General features: G+C 46.6%; 1 protein-coding gene across 1 annotated transcript in view; it reads right to left on the reverse strand.

The window, feature by feature from the left end:
* Positions 1-1,633: 1,633 nt before the first annotated feature.
* LOC142907331 (chymotrypsinogen B-like) overlaps positions 1,634-17,503 on the reverse strand; it is a 55,792-nt gene continuing 39,922 nt past the window's right edge. Inside the window, exons 5-7 of the mRNA XM_076056742.1 lie at positions 14,988-15,232; positions 7,134-7,270; positions 1,634-2,925 (exon numbers count right to left, since the gene is read on the reverse strand). Of these exons, the coding sequence (XP_075912857.1) occupies positions 2,764-2,925; positions 7,134-7,270; positions 14,988-15,232 (544 nt within the window). The 3' untranslated portion in view covers positions 1,634-2,763. The remainder of the gene's footprint in view (positions 2,926-7,133; positions 7,271-14,987; positions 15,233-17,503) is intronic.

Genomic DNA, 17,503 nt, shown 5'->3' on the forward strand with positions numbered 1-17,503 from the left:
GTGTACGTGTGTGTGTGTGCCTGTGTATTGTGTACGTGTGTGTGTGTACCTGTGTATTGTGTACGTGTGTGTGTGTACCTGTGTATTTTGTACGTGTGTGTACCTGTGTATTGTGTACGTGTGTGTGTGTGTACCTGTGTATTTTGTACGTGTGTGTGTGTGTACCTGTGTATTGTGTACGTGTGTGTGTGTACCTGTGTATTGTGTACGTGTGTTTGTGTGTCTACTTGTGTATTGTGTACGTGTGTTTGTGTGTGTACCTGTGTATTGTGTACGTGTGTATAACTGTGTGTGTGTATGTGTAGGGAGTGGTGGGTGTAGTGGTTATCGCTACGCTGGGCTACGAACCCCTTGACCCGGGTTCGATTCTTTCTCCGGGCCAAAACCGGAGACGATTATCTTCACCGGTCCTGGGTCTCCCCTAGGTCGACTCGGCCTCAAAAAAATACCTGGTGCGGTGTGTAAAACATCGCCACTAGGGAGACAAAGGCGGCCGGGCGTGGTGCTGGCCACCCACCCCCTCATGTGTAGCCACAGTTGCCAGCCTTCATAGGTGCTGCTACTCACTAAATAACTTGTCCCTTCAGCCCTATTAGAGGCTACCTAGGGGAGCTTTGTCTGTGTGTACATCATAGGTGGTGCTACTCGCCACTAGCAGCACTTGCCCCTACAGCCCTGCTAGAGGCTACCTGGGGGAGCTTTGTCTCTGTGTGTACATCATAGGTGGTGCTACTCGCCACTAGCAGCACTTGCCCCGACAGCCCTGCTAGAGGCTACCTGGGGGAGCTTTGTCTGTGTGTGCATCACCACAAAATTTACACTGCGAAAAAAACACCCCACACTGAGTGACGTCCGTGAGTGTCACCGCTCGTCCGTGACGTCAGTGAGTGTCACAGCTCGTCCGTGACGTCGGTGTCACCGCTCGCGCGTGACGTCAGTGTCACCGCTCGCGAGTGACGTCCGTGAGTGTCACCGCTCGTGCGTGACGTCAGTGAGTGTCACCGCTCGTGCGTGACGTCAGTGAGTGTCACCGCTCGTGCGTGACGTCAGTGAGTGTCACCGCTCGTGCGTGACGTCAGTGGGTGTCACCGCTCGTGCGTGACGTCTTTGAGTGTCACAGCTCGTCTGTGACGTCAGTGAGTGTCACCGCTCGTGCGTGACGTCAGTGAGTGTCACCGATCGTCCGTGCCACAAAAGCCAAGATGGTCGAAACGTCGTGAGAATTTTTTTATTGTTTTATATATATTTTATTATTTTATTGTTTCCCTTCAACGTGACTTTACCGAAAGAACTAAGCATATAAAAATCGAAAGGAAATTGGAGGTTTAACTCGAGCCACAATACGTTTCCCTTAAAAGGCAAAGAAGAAGATTCATAAAATATATTGACATGATATATATGTAAATATATTATTTAAAAAATATAGTAAAATGGTAACTTCATTCTCTCCTCCCAAGAGCGACAGCGATAGCGGTAGCTGTAGGCCTGTAGCGATCTCACTATCTAGCTGGCTAGCTGGCTATCTAGCTGGCTATCTGACTAGCTGGCTGGCTAGCTGGCTATCTAGCTGGCTGGCTATCTAGCTGGCTAGCTGGCTATCTAGCTGGCTGGCTATCTAGCTGGCTGGCTATCTAGCTGGCTAGCTGGCTATCTAGCTGGCTGGCTATCTAGCTGGCTAGCTGGCTATCTAGCTGGCTGGCTATCTAGCTGGCTCGCTGGCTATCTAGCTGGCTGGCTATCTAGCTGGCTAGCTGGCTATCTAGCTGGCTAGCTGGCTGGCTATCTGACCAACTAGCTGGCTGGATATCTAGCTAGCTAGCTGGATATCTAGCTGGCTGGCTATCTAGCTGGCTGGCTATCTAGCTGGCTGGGTGTCTAGCTGGCTGGGTATCTAGCTAGCTGTCTATCTAGCTGGCTATCTGTCTAACTAGCTATCTGTCTGCCTGGCTAGCTGGTTAGCTGGCTAGCTAGCTATCTGGCTGGCTGGCTAGCTGGCTATGTGGCTATCTGACTGGCTGGCTAACTGGCTATGTGGTTATCTGGCTGGCTGGCTAACTGGTTATGTGGCTGTCTTGCTGGCTGGCTATCTGGCTATCTGGCTGGCTAGCTATTTGCCTAGTTGGTTATCTGGTTAACTTGCTATCTGGATAGCTGTCTGGCTGGCTAGCTGGTCATCTGGCTCTCTGGCTAGCTGGCTATCTGGCTGGCTAGCTCTCTGGCTAGCTAGCTATCTGGCTGGCTGGCGAGCTGGCTATCTGGCTATGTGGCTATCTGGCTGGCTAGCTGTCTGGCTAGTTGGCTATCTGGTTCACTTGCTATCTGGATATCTGGCTGGCTGGCTATCTGGCTATCTGGCTGGCTAGCTATCTGGATAGTTAGCTATCTGGTTAACTTGCTATCTGCATATCTAGCTGGCTGGCTAGATGGTTATCTGGCTAGCTGGCTTTCTAGCTATCTGGCTGGCTAGCTATCTGGCTAGTTGGCTATCTGGTTAACTTGCTATCTGGATATCTGGCTGGCTGGCTATCTGGCTATCTGGCTTGCTAGCTATCTGGCTAGTTGGTTATCTGGTTAACTTGCTATCTGGATATCTGGCTGGCCGGCTAGCCGGTTATCTGGCGAGTTGGCTTTCTAGCTATCTGGCTGGCTAGCTATCTGGCTAGTTGGCTATCTGGTTAACTTGCTATCTGGATATCTGGCTGGCTGGCTATCCGGCTATCCGGCTATCTGGATGAGAGCAGAGCCAGAGGCGCTTCGCCGTCGTCAGTAAGGGAGGTTCCCCTCGATCCAGGCGAGGGATTTCCACACGCGCCCGTAGGCGGCCGGCTGGGTGGCGTTTGCACAGTCGGCAGGGCGGCTGTCGATGCCTGTCAGGTACCACCTCCTGTCCGTGCCCAGGCAGAAGACGCCACCGCCCTGGCCCAGCTGAGAAAGGCAGAAAGGCGGACGGTGGATTGACTTTGATGATGTTTCGTGAATCCAGGTTGGGACACCCATTATCCGTTTGTGTGTGTGTCTGTATGTTTGTGTGTGTCTGTATATGTGCGTGTGTACATGTGAGGTGTGGACAGTCCTATACACGGGGCAGGAGACTGCCAAACAACAGGGTGTGGCTCTTCTTCTGAACAAAATAATGAAGGGGGCATGGGGGCGTGGCGGTGAGGCGTGAGAACCTGTAAGCCCCAGGCTACTTTGGGCTCGCTTTCCGATAAATCAGAGGCGAGGAGTGGTGGTCGTGGTTACTTATGCCCCCACCGAAGACGAACATCAGTGGAGGGATGCAGACAAGGCCGATGAGTCAGATGCCTTCTATGACCTCCTGTCACAGGTGCTGGCTAAAGTGGCCCCTCAGGATAGAGTCATCTTGTTGGGTGACTTCAATGCTTGAGGTGGTCATGTTGCTGGAACCTGGTCTGGAGTGATTGGAAGGCATGGGCCAGATCAGCTCAATAACAACGGTAGGAGGCTGCTAGATTTGTGTACAGCCCATGGGCTTGTAATTAGCAACACGCTGTTCCGGCATCGGCGCATCCACACAACATCATGGATGCATGCCGGGTCCAAGCAAGAACATCTGCAGGACTACATAGTGACGGATCAACGGATGCAGGCCCATGTCCTTGACACCAGGACCTACCGTAGAGCTGATCTGCCCTCTGACCATCGACTTGTGATCTGTAAGATGCGCCTGCCATTCTTTCACTCCAGTGGTGGGTATACACCCAGGACCCCATTCTAACCTAAGGTGGCCTGGTCTCAGTTAGCTGATGAAAGTTGGAAGCGAGAATTTCATCATCGCTTGTGGCAGGGGTTGGCATCGTCCCACACTCCTCCTGATGGCGAGGGTAAATGGGCAAGGTTTAGGACTGTGACTCATGCAGCTGCAATGGCTGCTTTGGGTACGCGGTCCAGATCTCTCCGGAGACCCTGGCTGACAGAGGAGCTGTTCAGGCTGGCTGAGAAAAACCGACAGGCCCACTCTCATCGTCTACAGCATCCCACGTCAGAGAATGAGGAGTCTTACCGCAGCCTTCACTCGGAGGTTCGGAGAGCCTTGAGGCGCTGCAAAGATGGATGGTGGTCGCGGGTTGCTGAGGAGATGGAGTCTGCCTCAGTGGCCCGTGATCACAAATCCCTATTTAACTCTATCAGAAAAGTAACCTGCAGTGCCACACCTATTACCATCATTAGGGGAAAAAAAGGAGATCCAATCTCTGACCTCCAGGAACAGGTTGGCAGATTTGCTGAGCATTTCTGTGAGGTCCTGGGAGAGGGGAAATCCCTCCGCCAGGAAAACATCGTTGCACAAAGTGGGGATGACCCTGCTGAGGCTGCGGTGCCTCAAATATTGGAAGAAGTCACCCCCTGTGAGTGGCTGGTTGAGGTGCCATCACTTGAGGATGTACTGAAGGCGATCCAGAGTCTGAGACTAGGAAAGGCACTGGGCAGAGATGATCTCGCAAGGGAAATGCTGAGGGAGGGTGGCGTTTGTGCACAGACTGCCCTGCATGACATCATAACAACAGTCTGGACCACTGGACGGGTTCCGCAGGATTGAAAATATGCCCTAGTGGTCCACTTCTTTAAGAAGGGGGACTTTACAGACTTTAACAACTAAAAGGCATCTCACTCCTCAGTGTGCCAGGAAAATACTGGCGAGGATTATTCAACATCGCCTTGCTAGGCACGCTGAGGAGAGGCTTGCAGAGCCCCAATGCGGTTTCAGGTAAAGGCGGTCTTGCACAGATGCCATATTTTCTGTCCGTCTGCTACAGCAGAGGTGTAGGGAATTCCAGTAAGACCTACATCTCTGCTTTATTAACCTGGGCAAGGCCTATGATACCATCAGTAGGCCTGGGTTCTGGGTTGTTGTTTGTGCTTTCACAGTCCCTGACCCTCTGCTCACGATCATTAAGGACCTTCATGATGGTGAGCGGCCCTGGTTAATACTACGTGGCCGGGAGACAGAGCCATTTCCTGTACACCTTGGGGTGCGACAGGGATGTCCTCTGGCTCCCACATTATTTAACATCTATTTTGAGCACGTAGTTCGTGAAGCCTTTAATAGCTGTACCAGGGGAATTTCCATTTGGTACAGATATAATGGAAGGCTGATCGATGCCCGGGTGCGGTCAAGGGATGGCTCCATATTGCTCAACCACGTTATGTATGCCGATGATTTGGTAATTGCTGCTCATTCAGAGGAGGAGTTGGAGACACTTCTGCAGAAACTGGAGCGTGCCACTAAGAGGTGGGGCCTTACCATCAGCCCCACCAAAACTAAGCACCCGCCTGAGTATTTTGTACGATCGGACACTCCGCCCCCACAACTCCCAGTCGGTGATGGGGCAGTTGTGGAGCGAGTGGAGAGTTTCCCATAACTGGGCAGTGTGCTCATGACCGGCTCCGGTTTGGCAGCGGAGGTCACACTCCGAATCAGTCGAGCGACAATATATTTTTTTCAGTTGCGTAACGCTGTGTGGAAGCTGCCTGGTCTGTCGCTCCGCACGAAGCTTCAGGTCTTCTCAGCCACGGTCATTCCCTCCCTTCTCTACGCTTGTGAAACGTGGACCCCCCTAATGGAACATCCTTGCCGGTTAGAAACATTTAGGCTGGCCTGCCTACGATCCATCCTGGGTTTAACCAGGCTGGATTGTGTGAGGAGCTCACAAATCCTTGAAAGATCTGGGCAAGGTCCCATCGGTGAGCTCCTCCGGCAGGCACGGCTGCGTTGGCTGGGTCATGTAGCCCGCATGCCCAGCCACCGCATGCCGAAACAGCTTTTGTTCGGCCGGATCGAGGGGGCTAAATGGGCGCGGCACGGGCTAGAGAAGAGATGGAGTGACGTGGTACAGGAGGACTTGGAGCTGAGTGGACTTGCCGATGACCGGTACCAGCGGTGTCAAGATCGGCCTCTGTGGAGGAGGCTCGTGAAGGACGCTGCTACTGGGCAGTTGGAGGCAGTCGCCCTCCAACAACAACGGAGGGCGGAGGAGCGATGCTCACAACAACGAGCGGAGTGTCGCGTGGCTAAAGCACAGCAGGTTGGCACAGTAGGGGGCACAGGTGGCGCATCAGCCAGTCATCTCAGTCAGTCGACCCGTGGCACCTGGGTCTGCCCCGTGACCTCCTGCCAGCGGGCGTTCGACACTTCACGTGGCCTCAGGGTGCACATAGCCTGGCACAAGCATCGTGGTGACGTCACCGCCACTTAGTGGCGAATGGCGGTTGTTGTTGTATGTATGTATAGTGTCGTGTATCGTGTAGTGTATAGTGTAGTGTATTTTGTAGCGTTTAGTGTATAGTGTAGTGTATAGTGTAGTGTATAGTGTAGTGTATAGTGTAGTGTATAGTGTAGTGTCTAGTGTGTAGTGTAGTGTATAGTGTAGTGTATAGTAGTGTCGTGTATAGTGTAGTGTTTAGTGTAGTGTATAATGTAGTGTATATTGTAGTGTATAGTGTAGTGTATAGTGTATTGTATAGTGTAGTGTAGTGTGTAGTGTAGTGTATAGTGTAATGTATCGTGTAGTGTATCGTGTAGTGTATAGTAGTGTAGTGTATCGTGTAGTGTATAGTGTAGTTTATCGTGTAGTGTATAGTGTAGTGTATAGTGTAGTGTATAGTGTAGTGTATAGTGTAGTGTAGTGTATAGTGTAGTGTATAGTGTAGTGTGTGGTGTAGTGTATATTGTAGTGTGTAGTGTAGTGTATAGGGTAGTGTGTAGTAAATGTATAGTGTAGTGTATAGTGTAGTGTATAGTGTAGTGTATCGTGTAGTGTATAATGTAGTGTATAGTATAGTGTATATTGTAGTGTGTGGTGTAGTGTACAGTGTAGTGTATAGTGTAGTGTATAGTGTAGTGTATAGTAGTGTCGTGTATAGTGTAGTGTATAGTGTAGTGTATAGTGTAGTGTATAGTGTAGTGTATAGTAGTGTCGTGTATCGTGCAGTGTAACGTGTAGTGTATAGTGTAGTGTATAGTGTAGTGTATCGTGTAGTGTATAGTGTAGTGTATAGTGTAGTGTATAGTGTAGTGTATAGTAGTGTCGTGTATCGTGCAGTGTAACGTGTAGTGTATAGTGTAGTGTATCGTGTAGTGTATAGTGTAGTGTACGGTGTAGTGTTGGGGTCACCTGACAGCTACTGGCCCAACCCTGACGCTTGGCTGCACACATCATCATCCCGCGGGTGAAGTTGCCCCATGCCTGCCTGCAAAGTGACTCGTTCACCACGCGCACGTTGCCCTCAGCGGCGGGGGCCGACACAGAGCCTGGGGGGTGGGGCGTTTAGCGGGGGGGGGGGGGGGGGGGGGGAGACACGACGATGATGTCACAGGTGTAGATGATGATGATGATGATGTCACAGGCGCACTGGCCGTGACATCATCAGGAATCGTTGCTAATGTTATCGCCGATAACGTCACGCACGTACACTAAATGACGTATTCCAGTACATTAGATATACACTATACACTACATGACGTACACTAACGTACTAGCTGTACACTATGCACTACATGACGTACACTAACGCACGAGCTATACACTATACACTACATGACGTACACTAACGTACTAGCTATACACTATACACAACATGACGTACCCTAACGTACTAGCTATACACTACAAACTACATGACGTACACTAACGTACTAGCTATACACTATACACTACATGACGTACACTAACGTACTAGCTATACACGCTACACTACAAGACGTACACTAACGTACTAGCTATACACTACACACTACATGACGTACACTAACGTACTAGCTATACACTATACACTACGTGACGTACACTAACGTACAAGCTATACACTATACACAACATGACGTACCCTAACGTACTAGCTATACAATATACACTACATGACGTACACTAACGTACTAGCTATACACTATACACTACATGACGTACACTAACGTACTAGCTATACACTATACACTACATGACGAACACTAACGTACTAGCTATAAACTACATGACGTACCCTAACGTACTCGCTATACACTACATGACGTACACTAACGTACGAGCTATACACTATACACTACATGACGTACACTAATGTACGAGCTATACACTATACACTACATGACGTACACTAACGTACTAGCTATACACTATACACTACATGAAGAACACTAACGCACGAGCTATACACTATACACTACATGACGTACACTAACGTACTAGCTATACACTACACACTACATGACGTACACTAACGTACTAGCTATACACTATACACTACGTGACGTACACTAACGTACTAGCTATACACTATACACAACATGACGTACCCTAACGTACTAGCTATACAATATACACTACATGACGTACACTAACGTACTAGCTATACACTATACACTACATGACGTACACTAACGTACTAGCTATACACTATACACTACATGACGTACACTAACGTACTAGCTATAAACTACATGACGTACCCTAACGTACTCGCTATACACTACATGACGTACACTAACGTACGAGCTATACACTATACACTACATGACGTACACTAATGTACGAGCTATACACTATACACTACATGACGTACACTAACGTACTAGCTATACACTATACACTACATGAAGTACACTAACGCACGAGCTATACACTATACACTACATGACGTACACTAACGTACTAGCTGTACACTACACACTACATGACGTACACTAATGTACGAGCTATACACTATACACTACATGACGTACACTAACGTACGAGCTATACACTATACACTACATGACGTACACTAACGCACGAGCTATACACTATACACTACATGACGTACACTAACGTACTAGCTATACACTATACACAACATGACGTACCCTAATGTACTAGCTATACACTACAAACTACATGACGTACACTAACGTACTAGCTATACACTATACACTACATGACGTACACTAACGTACTAGCTATACACGCTACACTACAAGACGTACACTAACGTACTAGCTATACACTACACACTACATGACGTACACTAACGTACTAGCTATACACTATACACTACGTGACATACACTAACGTACTAGCTATACACTATACACAACATGACGTACCCTAACGTACTAGCTATACAATATACACTACATGACGTACACTAACGTACTAGCTATACACTATACACTACATGACGTACACTAACGTACTAGCTATACACTATACACTACATGACGTACACTAACGTACTAGCTATAAACTACATGACGTACCCTAACGTACTCGCTATACACTACATGACGTACACTAACGTACGAGCTATACACTATACACTACATGACGTACACTAATGTACGAGCTATACACTATACACTACATGACGTACACTAACGTACGAGCTATACACTATACACTACATGACGTACACTAACGTACGAGCTATACACTACACACTACATGACGTACACTAATGTACGAGCTATACACTATACACTACATGACGTACACTAACGTACTAGCTATACACTATACACTACATGAAGTACACTAACGCACGAGCTATACACTATACACTACATGACGTACACTAACGTACTAGCTATAAACTACATGACGTACACTAACGTACTAGCTATACACTATACACTACATGACGTACACTAACGTACTAGCTGTACACTACACACTACATGACGTACACTAACCTACTAGCTATACACTATACACTACATGACGTACACTAACGTACGAGCTGTACACTACACACTACATGACGTACACTAACGTACTAGCTATACACTATACACTACATGATGTACACTAACGTACTAGCTATACACTACATGACGTACACTAACGTACGAGCTATACACTATACACTACATGACGTACACTAACGTACGAGCTATACACTATACACTACATGAAGTACACTAACGTACTAGCTACACACTACATGACGTACACTATCGTACTAGCTATACACTATACACTATATGACGTACCCTAACGTACTAGCTATACACTATACACTACATGACGTACACTAACGTACTAGCTATACACTATACACTACATGACGTATACTAACGTACTAGCTATACACTCTACACTACATGACGTACACTAACGTACTAGCTATACACTACACACTACATGACGTACACTAACGTACTATCTATACACTACACACTACATGACGTACACTAACGTACTAGCTATACACTACATGACGTACACTAACGTACTAGCTATACACTATACACTACATGACGTACACTAACGTACTAGCTATACACTTACCACTACATGACGTACACTAACCTACTAGCTATACACTACATGACGTACACTAACGTACTAGCTATACACTATACACTACATGACGTACACTAACGTACTAGCTGTACACTATACACTACATGACGTACACTAACGTACTAGCTGTACACTATTCACTACATGACGTACACTAACCTACTAGCTATACACTACACACTACAAGACGTACACTAACATACTAGCTGTACACTACATGACGTACACTAACGTACGAGCTATACACTATACACTACATGACGTACACTAATGTACTAGCTGTACACTACACACTACATGACGTACACTAACGTACGAGCTATACACTATACACTACATGACGTATACTAACGTACGAGCTATACACTATACACTACATGACGTACACTAACGTACGAGCTATACACTATACACTACATGACGTACACTAACCTACTAGCTATACACTATACACTACATGACGTACACTAACGTACTAGCTATACACTGCACACTACATGACGTACACTAACCTACTAGCTATACACTGCATGACGTACACTAACGTACTAGCTGTACACTATACACTACATGATGTACCCTAACGTACTAGCTATACACTACACACTACATGACGTACACTAACGTACTAGCTATACACTGCATGACGTACACTAACGTACTAGCTGTACACTATACACTACATGACGTACACTAACGTACTAGCTATACACTACACACTACATGACGTACACTAACGTACTAGCTATACACTACACACTACATGACGTACACTAACGTACTAGCTATACACTACACACCACATGACTTACACTAACCTACTAGCTATACACTATACACTACATGACGTACACTAACGTACTAGCTATACACTATACACTACATGACGTACCCTAACGTACTAGCTATACACTACAGACTACATGACGTACTAGCTATACACTACAAACTACATGACGTACACTAACGTACTAGCTATACACTATACACTACATGACGTACACTAACGTACTAGCTATACACTAAACACTACATGACGTACACTAACGTACTAGCTATACACTATACACTACATGACGTACACTAACGTACGAGCTATACACTATACACTACATGACGTACACTAACGTACGAGCTATACACTATACACTACATGACGTACACTAACGTACTAGCTATACACGCTACACTACAAGACGTACACTAACGTACTAGCTATACACTACACACTACATGACGTACACTAACGTACTAGCTATACACTCTACACTACATGACGTACACTAACGTACTAGCTATACACTACACACTACATGACGTACACTAACGTACTAGCTATACACTATACACTACATGACGTACACTAACGTACTAGCTGTACACTATACACTACATGACGTACACTAACGTACGAGCTATACACTATACACTACATGACGTACACTAACGTACTAGCTATATACTACACACTACATGACGAACACTAACGTACTAGCTATACACTATACACTACATGACGTACACTAACGTACTAGCTTTACACTACACACTACATGACGTACACTAACGTACTAGCTATACACTATACACTACATGACGTACACTAACGTACGAGCTATACACTATACACTACATGACGTACACTAACGTACGAGCTTTACACTACACACTGCATGACGTACACTAACGTACGAGCTATACACTATACACTACATGACGTACACTAACGTACTAGCTATACACTACATGACGTACACTAACGTACTAGCTATACACTATACACTACATGACGTACACTAACGTACTAGCTATACACTGCATGACGTACACTAACGTACGAGCTATACACTATACACTACATGACGTACACTAACGTACGAGCTATACACTATACACTACATGACGTACACTAACGTACGAGCTATACACTACACACTACATGACGTACACTAACGTACGAGCTATACACTATACACTACATGACGTACACTAACGTACGAGCTATACACTATACACTACATGACGTACACTAACGTACTAGCTATACACTATACACTTCATGACGTACACTAACGTACTAGCTATACACTACATGACGTACACTAACGTACTAGCTATACACTACACACTACATGACGTACACTAACGTACGAGCTATACACTACACACTACATGACGTACACTAACGTACTAGCTACACACTACACACTACATGACGTACACTAACGTACTAGCTATACACTATACACTACATGACGTACACTAACGTACTAGCTATACACTACACACTACATGACGTACACTAACCTACTAGCTATACACTACATGACGTACACTAACGTACTAGCTGTACACTACATGACGTACACTAACGTACTAGCTATACACTACACACTACATGACGTACACTAACGTACTAGCTATACACTACACACTACATGACGTACACTAGCGTACTAGCTATACACTACACACTACATGACGTACACTAACGTACTAGCTGTACACTACATGACGTACACTAACGTACTAGCTGTACACTATACACTACGTGACGTACACTAACCTACTAGCTATACACTATACACTACATGACGTACACTAACGTACGAGCTATACACTATACACTACATGACGTACACTAACCTACTAGCTATGCACTACATGACGTACACTAACGTACTAGCTATACACTACACACTACATGACGTACACTAACGTACTAGCTATACACTACATGACGTACACTAACGTACTAGCTATACACTACACACTACATGACGTACACTAACGTACTAGCTATACACTACATGACGTACACTAACGTACTAGCTATACACTATACACTACATGACGTACACTAACGTACTAGCTATACACTACACACTACATGACGTACACTAACCTACTAGCTATACACTACATGACGTACACTAACGTACTAGCTGTACACTACATGACGTACACTAACGTACTAGCTATACACTACACACTACATGACGTACACTAACCTACTAGCTATACACTACACACTACATGACGTACACTAACGTACTAGCTATACACTACACACTACATGACGTACACTAGCGTACTAGCTATACACTACACACTACATGACGTACACTAACGTACTAGCTGTACACTACATGACGTACACTAACGTACTAGCTGTACACTATACACTACATGACGTACACTAACCTACTAGCTATACACTATACACTACATGACGTACACTAACGTACGAGCTATACACTATACACTACATGACGTACACTAACCTACTAGCTATGCACTACATGACGTACACTAACGTACTAGCTATACACTACACACTACATGACGTACACTAACGTACTAGCTATACACTACATGACGTACACTAACGTACTAGCTATACACTACACACTACATGACGTACACTAACGTACTAGCTATACACTACATGACGTACACTAACGTACTAGCTATACACTATACACTACATGACGTACACTAACCTACTAGCTATACACTACACACTACATGACGTACACTAATGTACGAGCTATACACTATACACTACATGACGTACACTAACGTACTAGCTATATACTATACACTACATGACGTACACTAACGTACTAGCTATACACCATACACTACATGACGTACCCTAACGTACTAGCTATACACTACACACTACATGACGTACACTAACCTACTAGCTATACACTATACACTACATGACGTACACTAACCTACTAGCTATACACTATACACTACATGACGTACACTAACCTACTAGCTATACACTATACACTACATGACGTACACTAACGTACGAGCTATACACTATACACTACATGACGTACACTAACGTACGAGCTATACACTATACACTACATGACGTACACTAACCTACTAGCTATACACTATAAACTACATGACGTACACTAACCTACTAGCTATACACTATACACTACATGACGTACACTAACCTACTAGCTATACACTATACACTACATGACGTACACTAACGTACTAGCTATACACTACACACTACATGATGTACACTAACGTACTAGCTGTACACTACACACTACATGACGTACACTAACCTACTAGCTATACACTATACACTACATGACGTACACTTACCTACTAGCTATACACTATACACTACATGACGTACACTAACCTACTAGCTATACACTATACACTACATGACGTACACTAACGTACGAGCTATACACTATACACTACATGACGTACACTAACGTACGAGCTATACACTATACACTACATGACGTACACTAACCTACTAGCTATACACTATAAACTACATCACGTACACTAACCTACTAGCTATACACTATACACTACATGACGTACACTAACCTACTAGCTATACACTATACACTACATGACGTACACTAACGTACTAGCTATACACTACACACTACATGATGTACACTAACGTACTAGCTGTACACTACACACTACATGACGTACACTAACCTACTAGCTATACACTATACACTACATGACGTACACTTACCTACTAGCTATACACTACACACTACATGATGTACACTAACGTACTAGCTGTACACTACACACTACATGACGTACACTAACGTACTAGCTATACACTATACACTACATGACGTACACTAACCTACTAGCTATACACTATACACTACCCACCGTCGCTGCGCCTCAAGCCCAGCGCCTGGCAGCTGCGTCCCAGCGTGGGGCTCTGCTCGTGTCGACTGGGCAGGCACACCGCCTGGGCTGCTGCCGGCCCCAACGTGGCCGGCTGGCCCAGCCGCAGCATAGCGACGTCGTGGCCGCCGCCGGTCGCCGCGGAGAACTTGGGGTGGACCGCCACGGACGTCGCCGCCAGACGCTCGCCCGAGACCGTGGCGCAGATCCAGGTGTAGTTGTTGGGGCTGAGCGGACGTGCACGCGCGTACACGCACACACACACGTACACACGTACACATACATACATACACACATATATACACATATACACACATACACACACATACACACACATACACACATACACACGTACACACACACACAAACACACACATACCCACGTACGTACACACATACACACACACACATACACACACGTACACACGTACAGACACACACACATACACACACATACACACATACAGACATACACACACATGCACACATACACACACATACAAACGAATACACACACACACACATACTCCCACATACACACATACACTTACACACACACATACACACATACGCACACATACACACACACGTATATACACACACACATACACACACATACACACACATATACATACATACACACATATACACATACACACGTACAGACACACACACACACACGTACAAACACACACGTACACACACACATACACAAACATACATACACACACATACACACATACACACACGTACACACGTACACATACACACATACGCGCCTACATACACACACACATACAACAACAACCGCCATTCGCCACTAAGTGGTGGTGACGTCACCACGACGCTTGTGCCAGGCCATGTGCACCCTGAGGCCACGTGAAGTGTCGAACGCCCGCTGGCAGGAGGTCACGGGGCAGACCCAGTTGCCACGGGTCGACTGACTGAGATGACTGGCTGATGCACCACCTGTGCCCCCTACTGTGCCAACCTGCTATGCTTTAGCCACCCGGCGCTCCGCTCGTTGTTCTGAGCGTCGCTCCTCCGCCCTCCGTTGTTGTTGGAGGGCGACTACCTCCAACTGCCCAGTAGCGTCCTTCACGAGCCTCCTCCTCAGAGGCCGAACTTGACACCGCTGGTACCGGTCATCGGCAAGTCCACTCAGCTCCACGTCCTCCTGTACCACATCACTCCATCTCTTCTCTAGCCCGGACCGCGCCCGCTTAGCCCCTTCGATCGGGCCAAACAAAAGCTGTTTCGGCATGCGGTGGCTGGGCATGCGGGCTACATGACCCAGCCATCGCAGCCTTGCCCGCCGGAGGAGCTCACCGATGGGAGCTTGCCTAGATCTTTCAAGGATTTTTGAGCTCCTCACACAATCCAGTCTGGTTAAACCCAGGGTGGATCGTAGGCAGGCCAGCCTAAATGTTTCTAACCGGCGAAGATGTTCCATTAGGTGGGTCCACGTTTCGCAAGCGTAGAGAAGGAAGGGAATGACCGTGGCCGATAAGACCTGAAGCTTAGTGCGGAGCGACAGACCAGGTAGCTTCCACACAGCGTTACGCAACCGATGAAAAGCTATTGCCACTCGACTGATTCGGAGTGAGACCTCTGCTGTTAAACTGGAGCCAGACATAAGCACACTGCCCAGGTATGGGAAACTCTCCACTCTCTCCACAACTGCCCCATCACCGATTGGGAGTTGAGGGGGTGGAGTGTCCGATGGTACAAAATACCCAGGCAGGTGCTTAGTTTTGGTGGGGATGATGGTAAGGCCCCACCTCTTAGTGGCACGCTCCAGTCTCAGCAGCACCGTCTCCAACTCCTCCTCTGAATGAGCAGCTATTACCAAATCATCAGCATACATAACATGGTTGAGCAATAGGGAGCCATCCCTTGACTGCACCCGGGCATCGATCAGCCTCCCATTATATCTGTACCAAATGGAGATTCCCCCGGTACAGCTATTGAAGGTTTCACGAACTACGTGGTCAAAATAGATGTTAAATAATGTGGGAGCCAGAGGACATCCCTGTCGCACCCCAAGGTGTACAGGGAATGGCTCTGACTCCCGGCCATGTAGTTTTACCCGGGCCCGCTCACCATCATGAAGGTCCTTAATGATCGTGAGCAGAGGGTCAGGGACTCCAAAAGCACGAAGAACAACCCAGAGCCCAGGCCTACTGATGGTAACATAGGCCTTGACCAGGTCAATAAAGCAGAGATGTAGGTCTTGTTGGAATTCCCTACACCTCTGCTGTAGCAGACAGAAAATATGGCATCTGTGCAGGACTGCCCTTTCCTGAAACCGCATTGGGGCTCCGCAAGCCTCTCCTCAGCGTGCCTGGCAAGGCGATGTTGAATAATCCTTGCCAGGACCTTTCCCGGCACACTGAGGAGTGAGATGCCCCTGTTTTTGTTACAGTCTGTGCGGTCCCCCTTCTTAAAGAGGGGACCACCAGGGCATCCTTCCAATCCTGCGGAACCCGTCCAGTGGT

Source organism: Petromyzon marinus, chromosome 77 (genome assembly GCF_048934315.1).
Source record: "Petromyzon marinus isolate PM22_M1 ecotype Great Lakes invasive population chromosome 77, UKy_Petmar_22M1.pri1.0, whole genome shotgun sequence".
In the NCBI taxonomy this organism is placed as follows: Eukaryota; Metazoa; Chordata; class Hyperoartia; order Petromyzontiformes; family Petromyzontidae; genus Petromyzon; species Petromyzon marinus.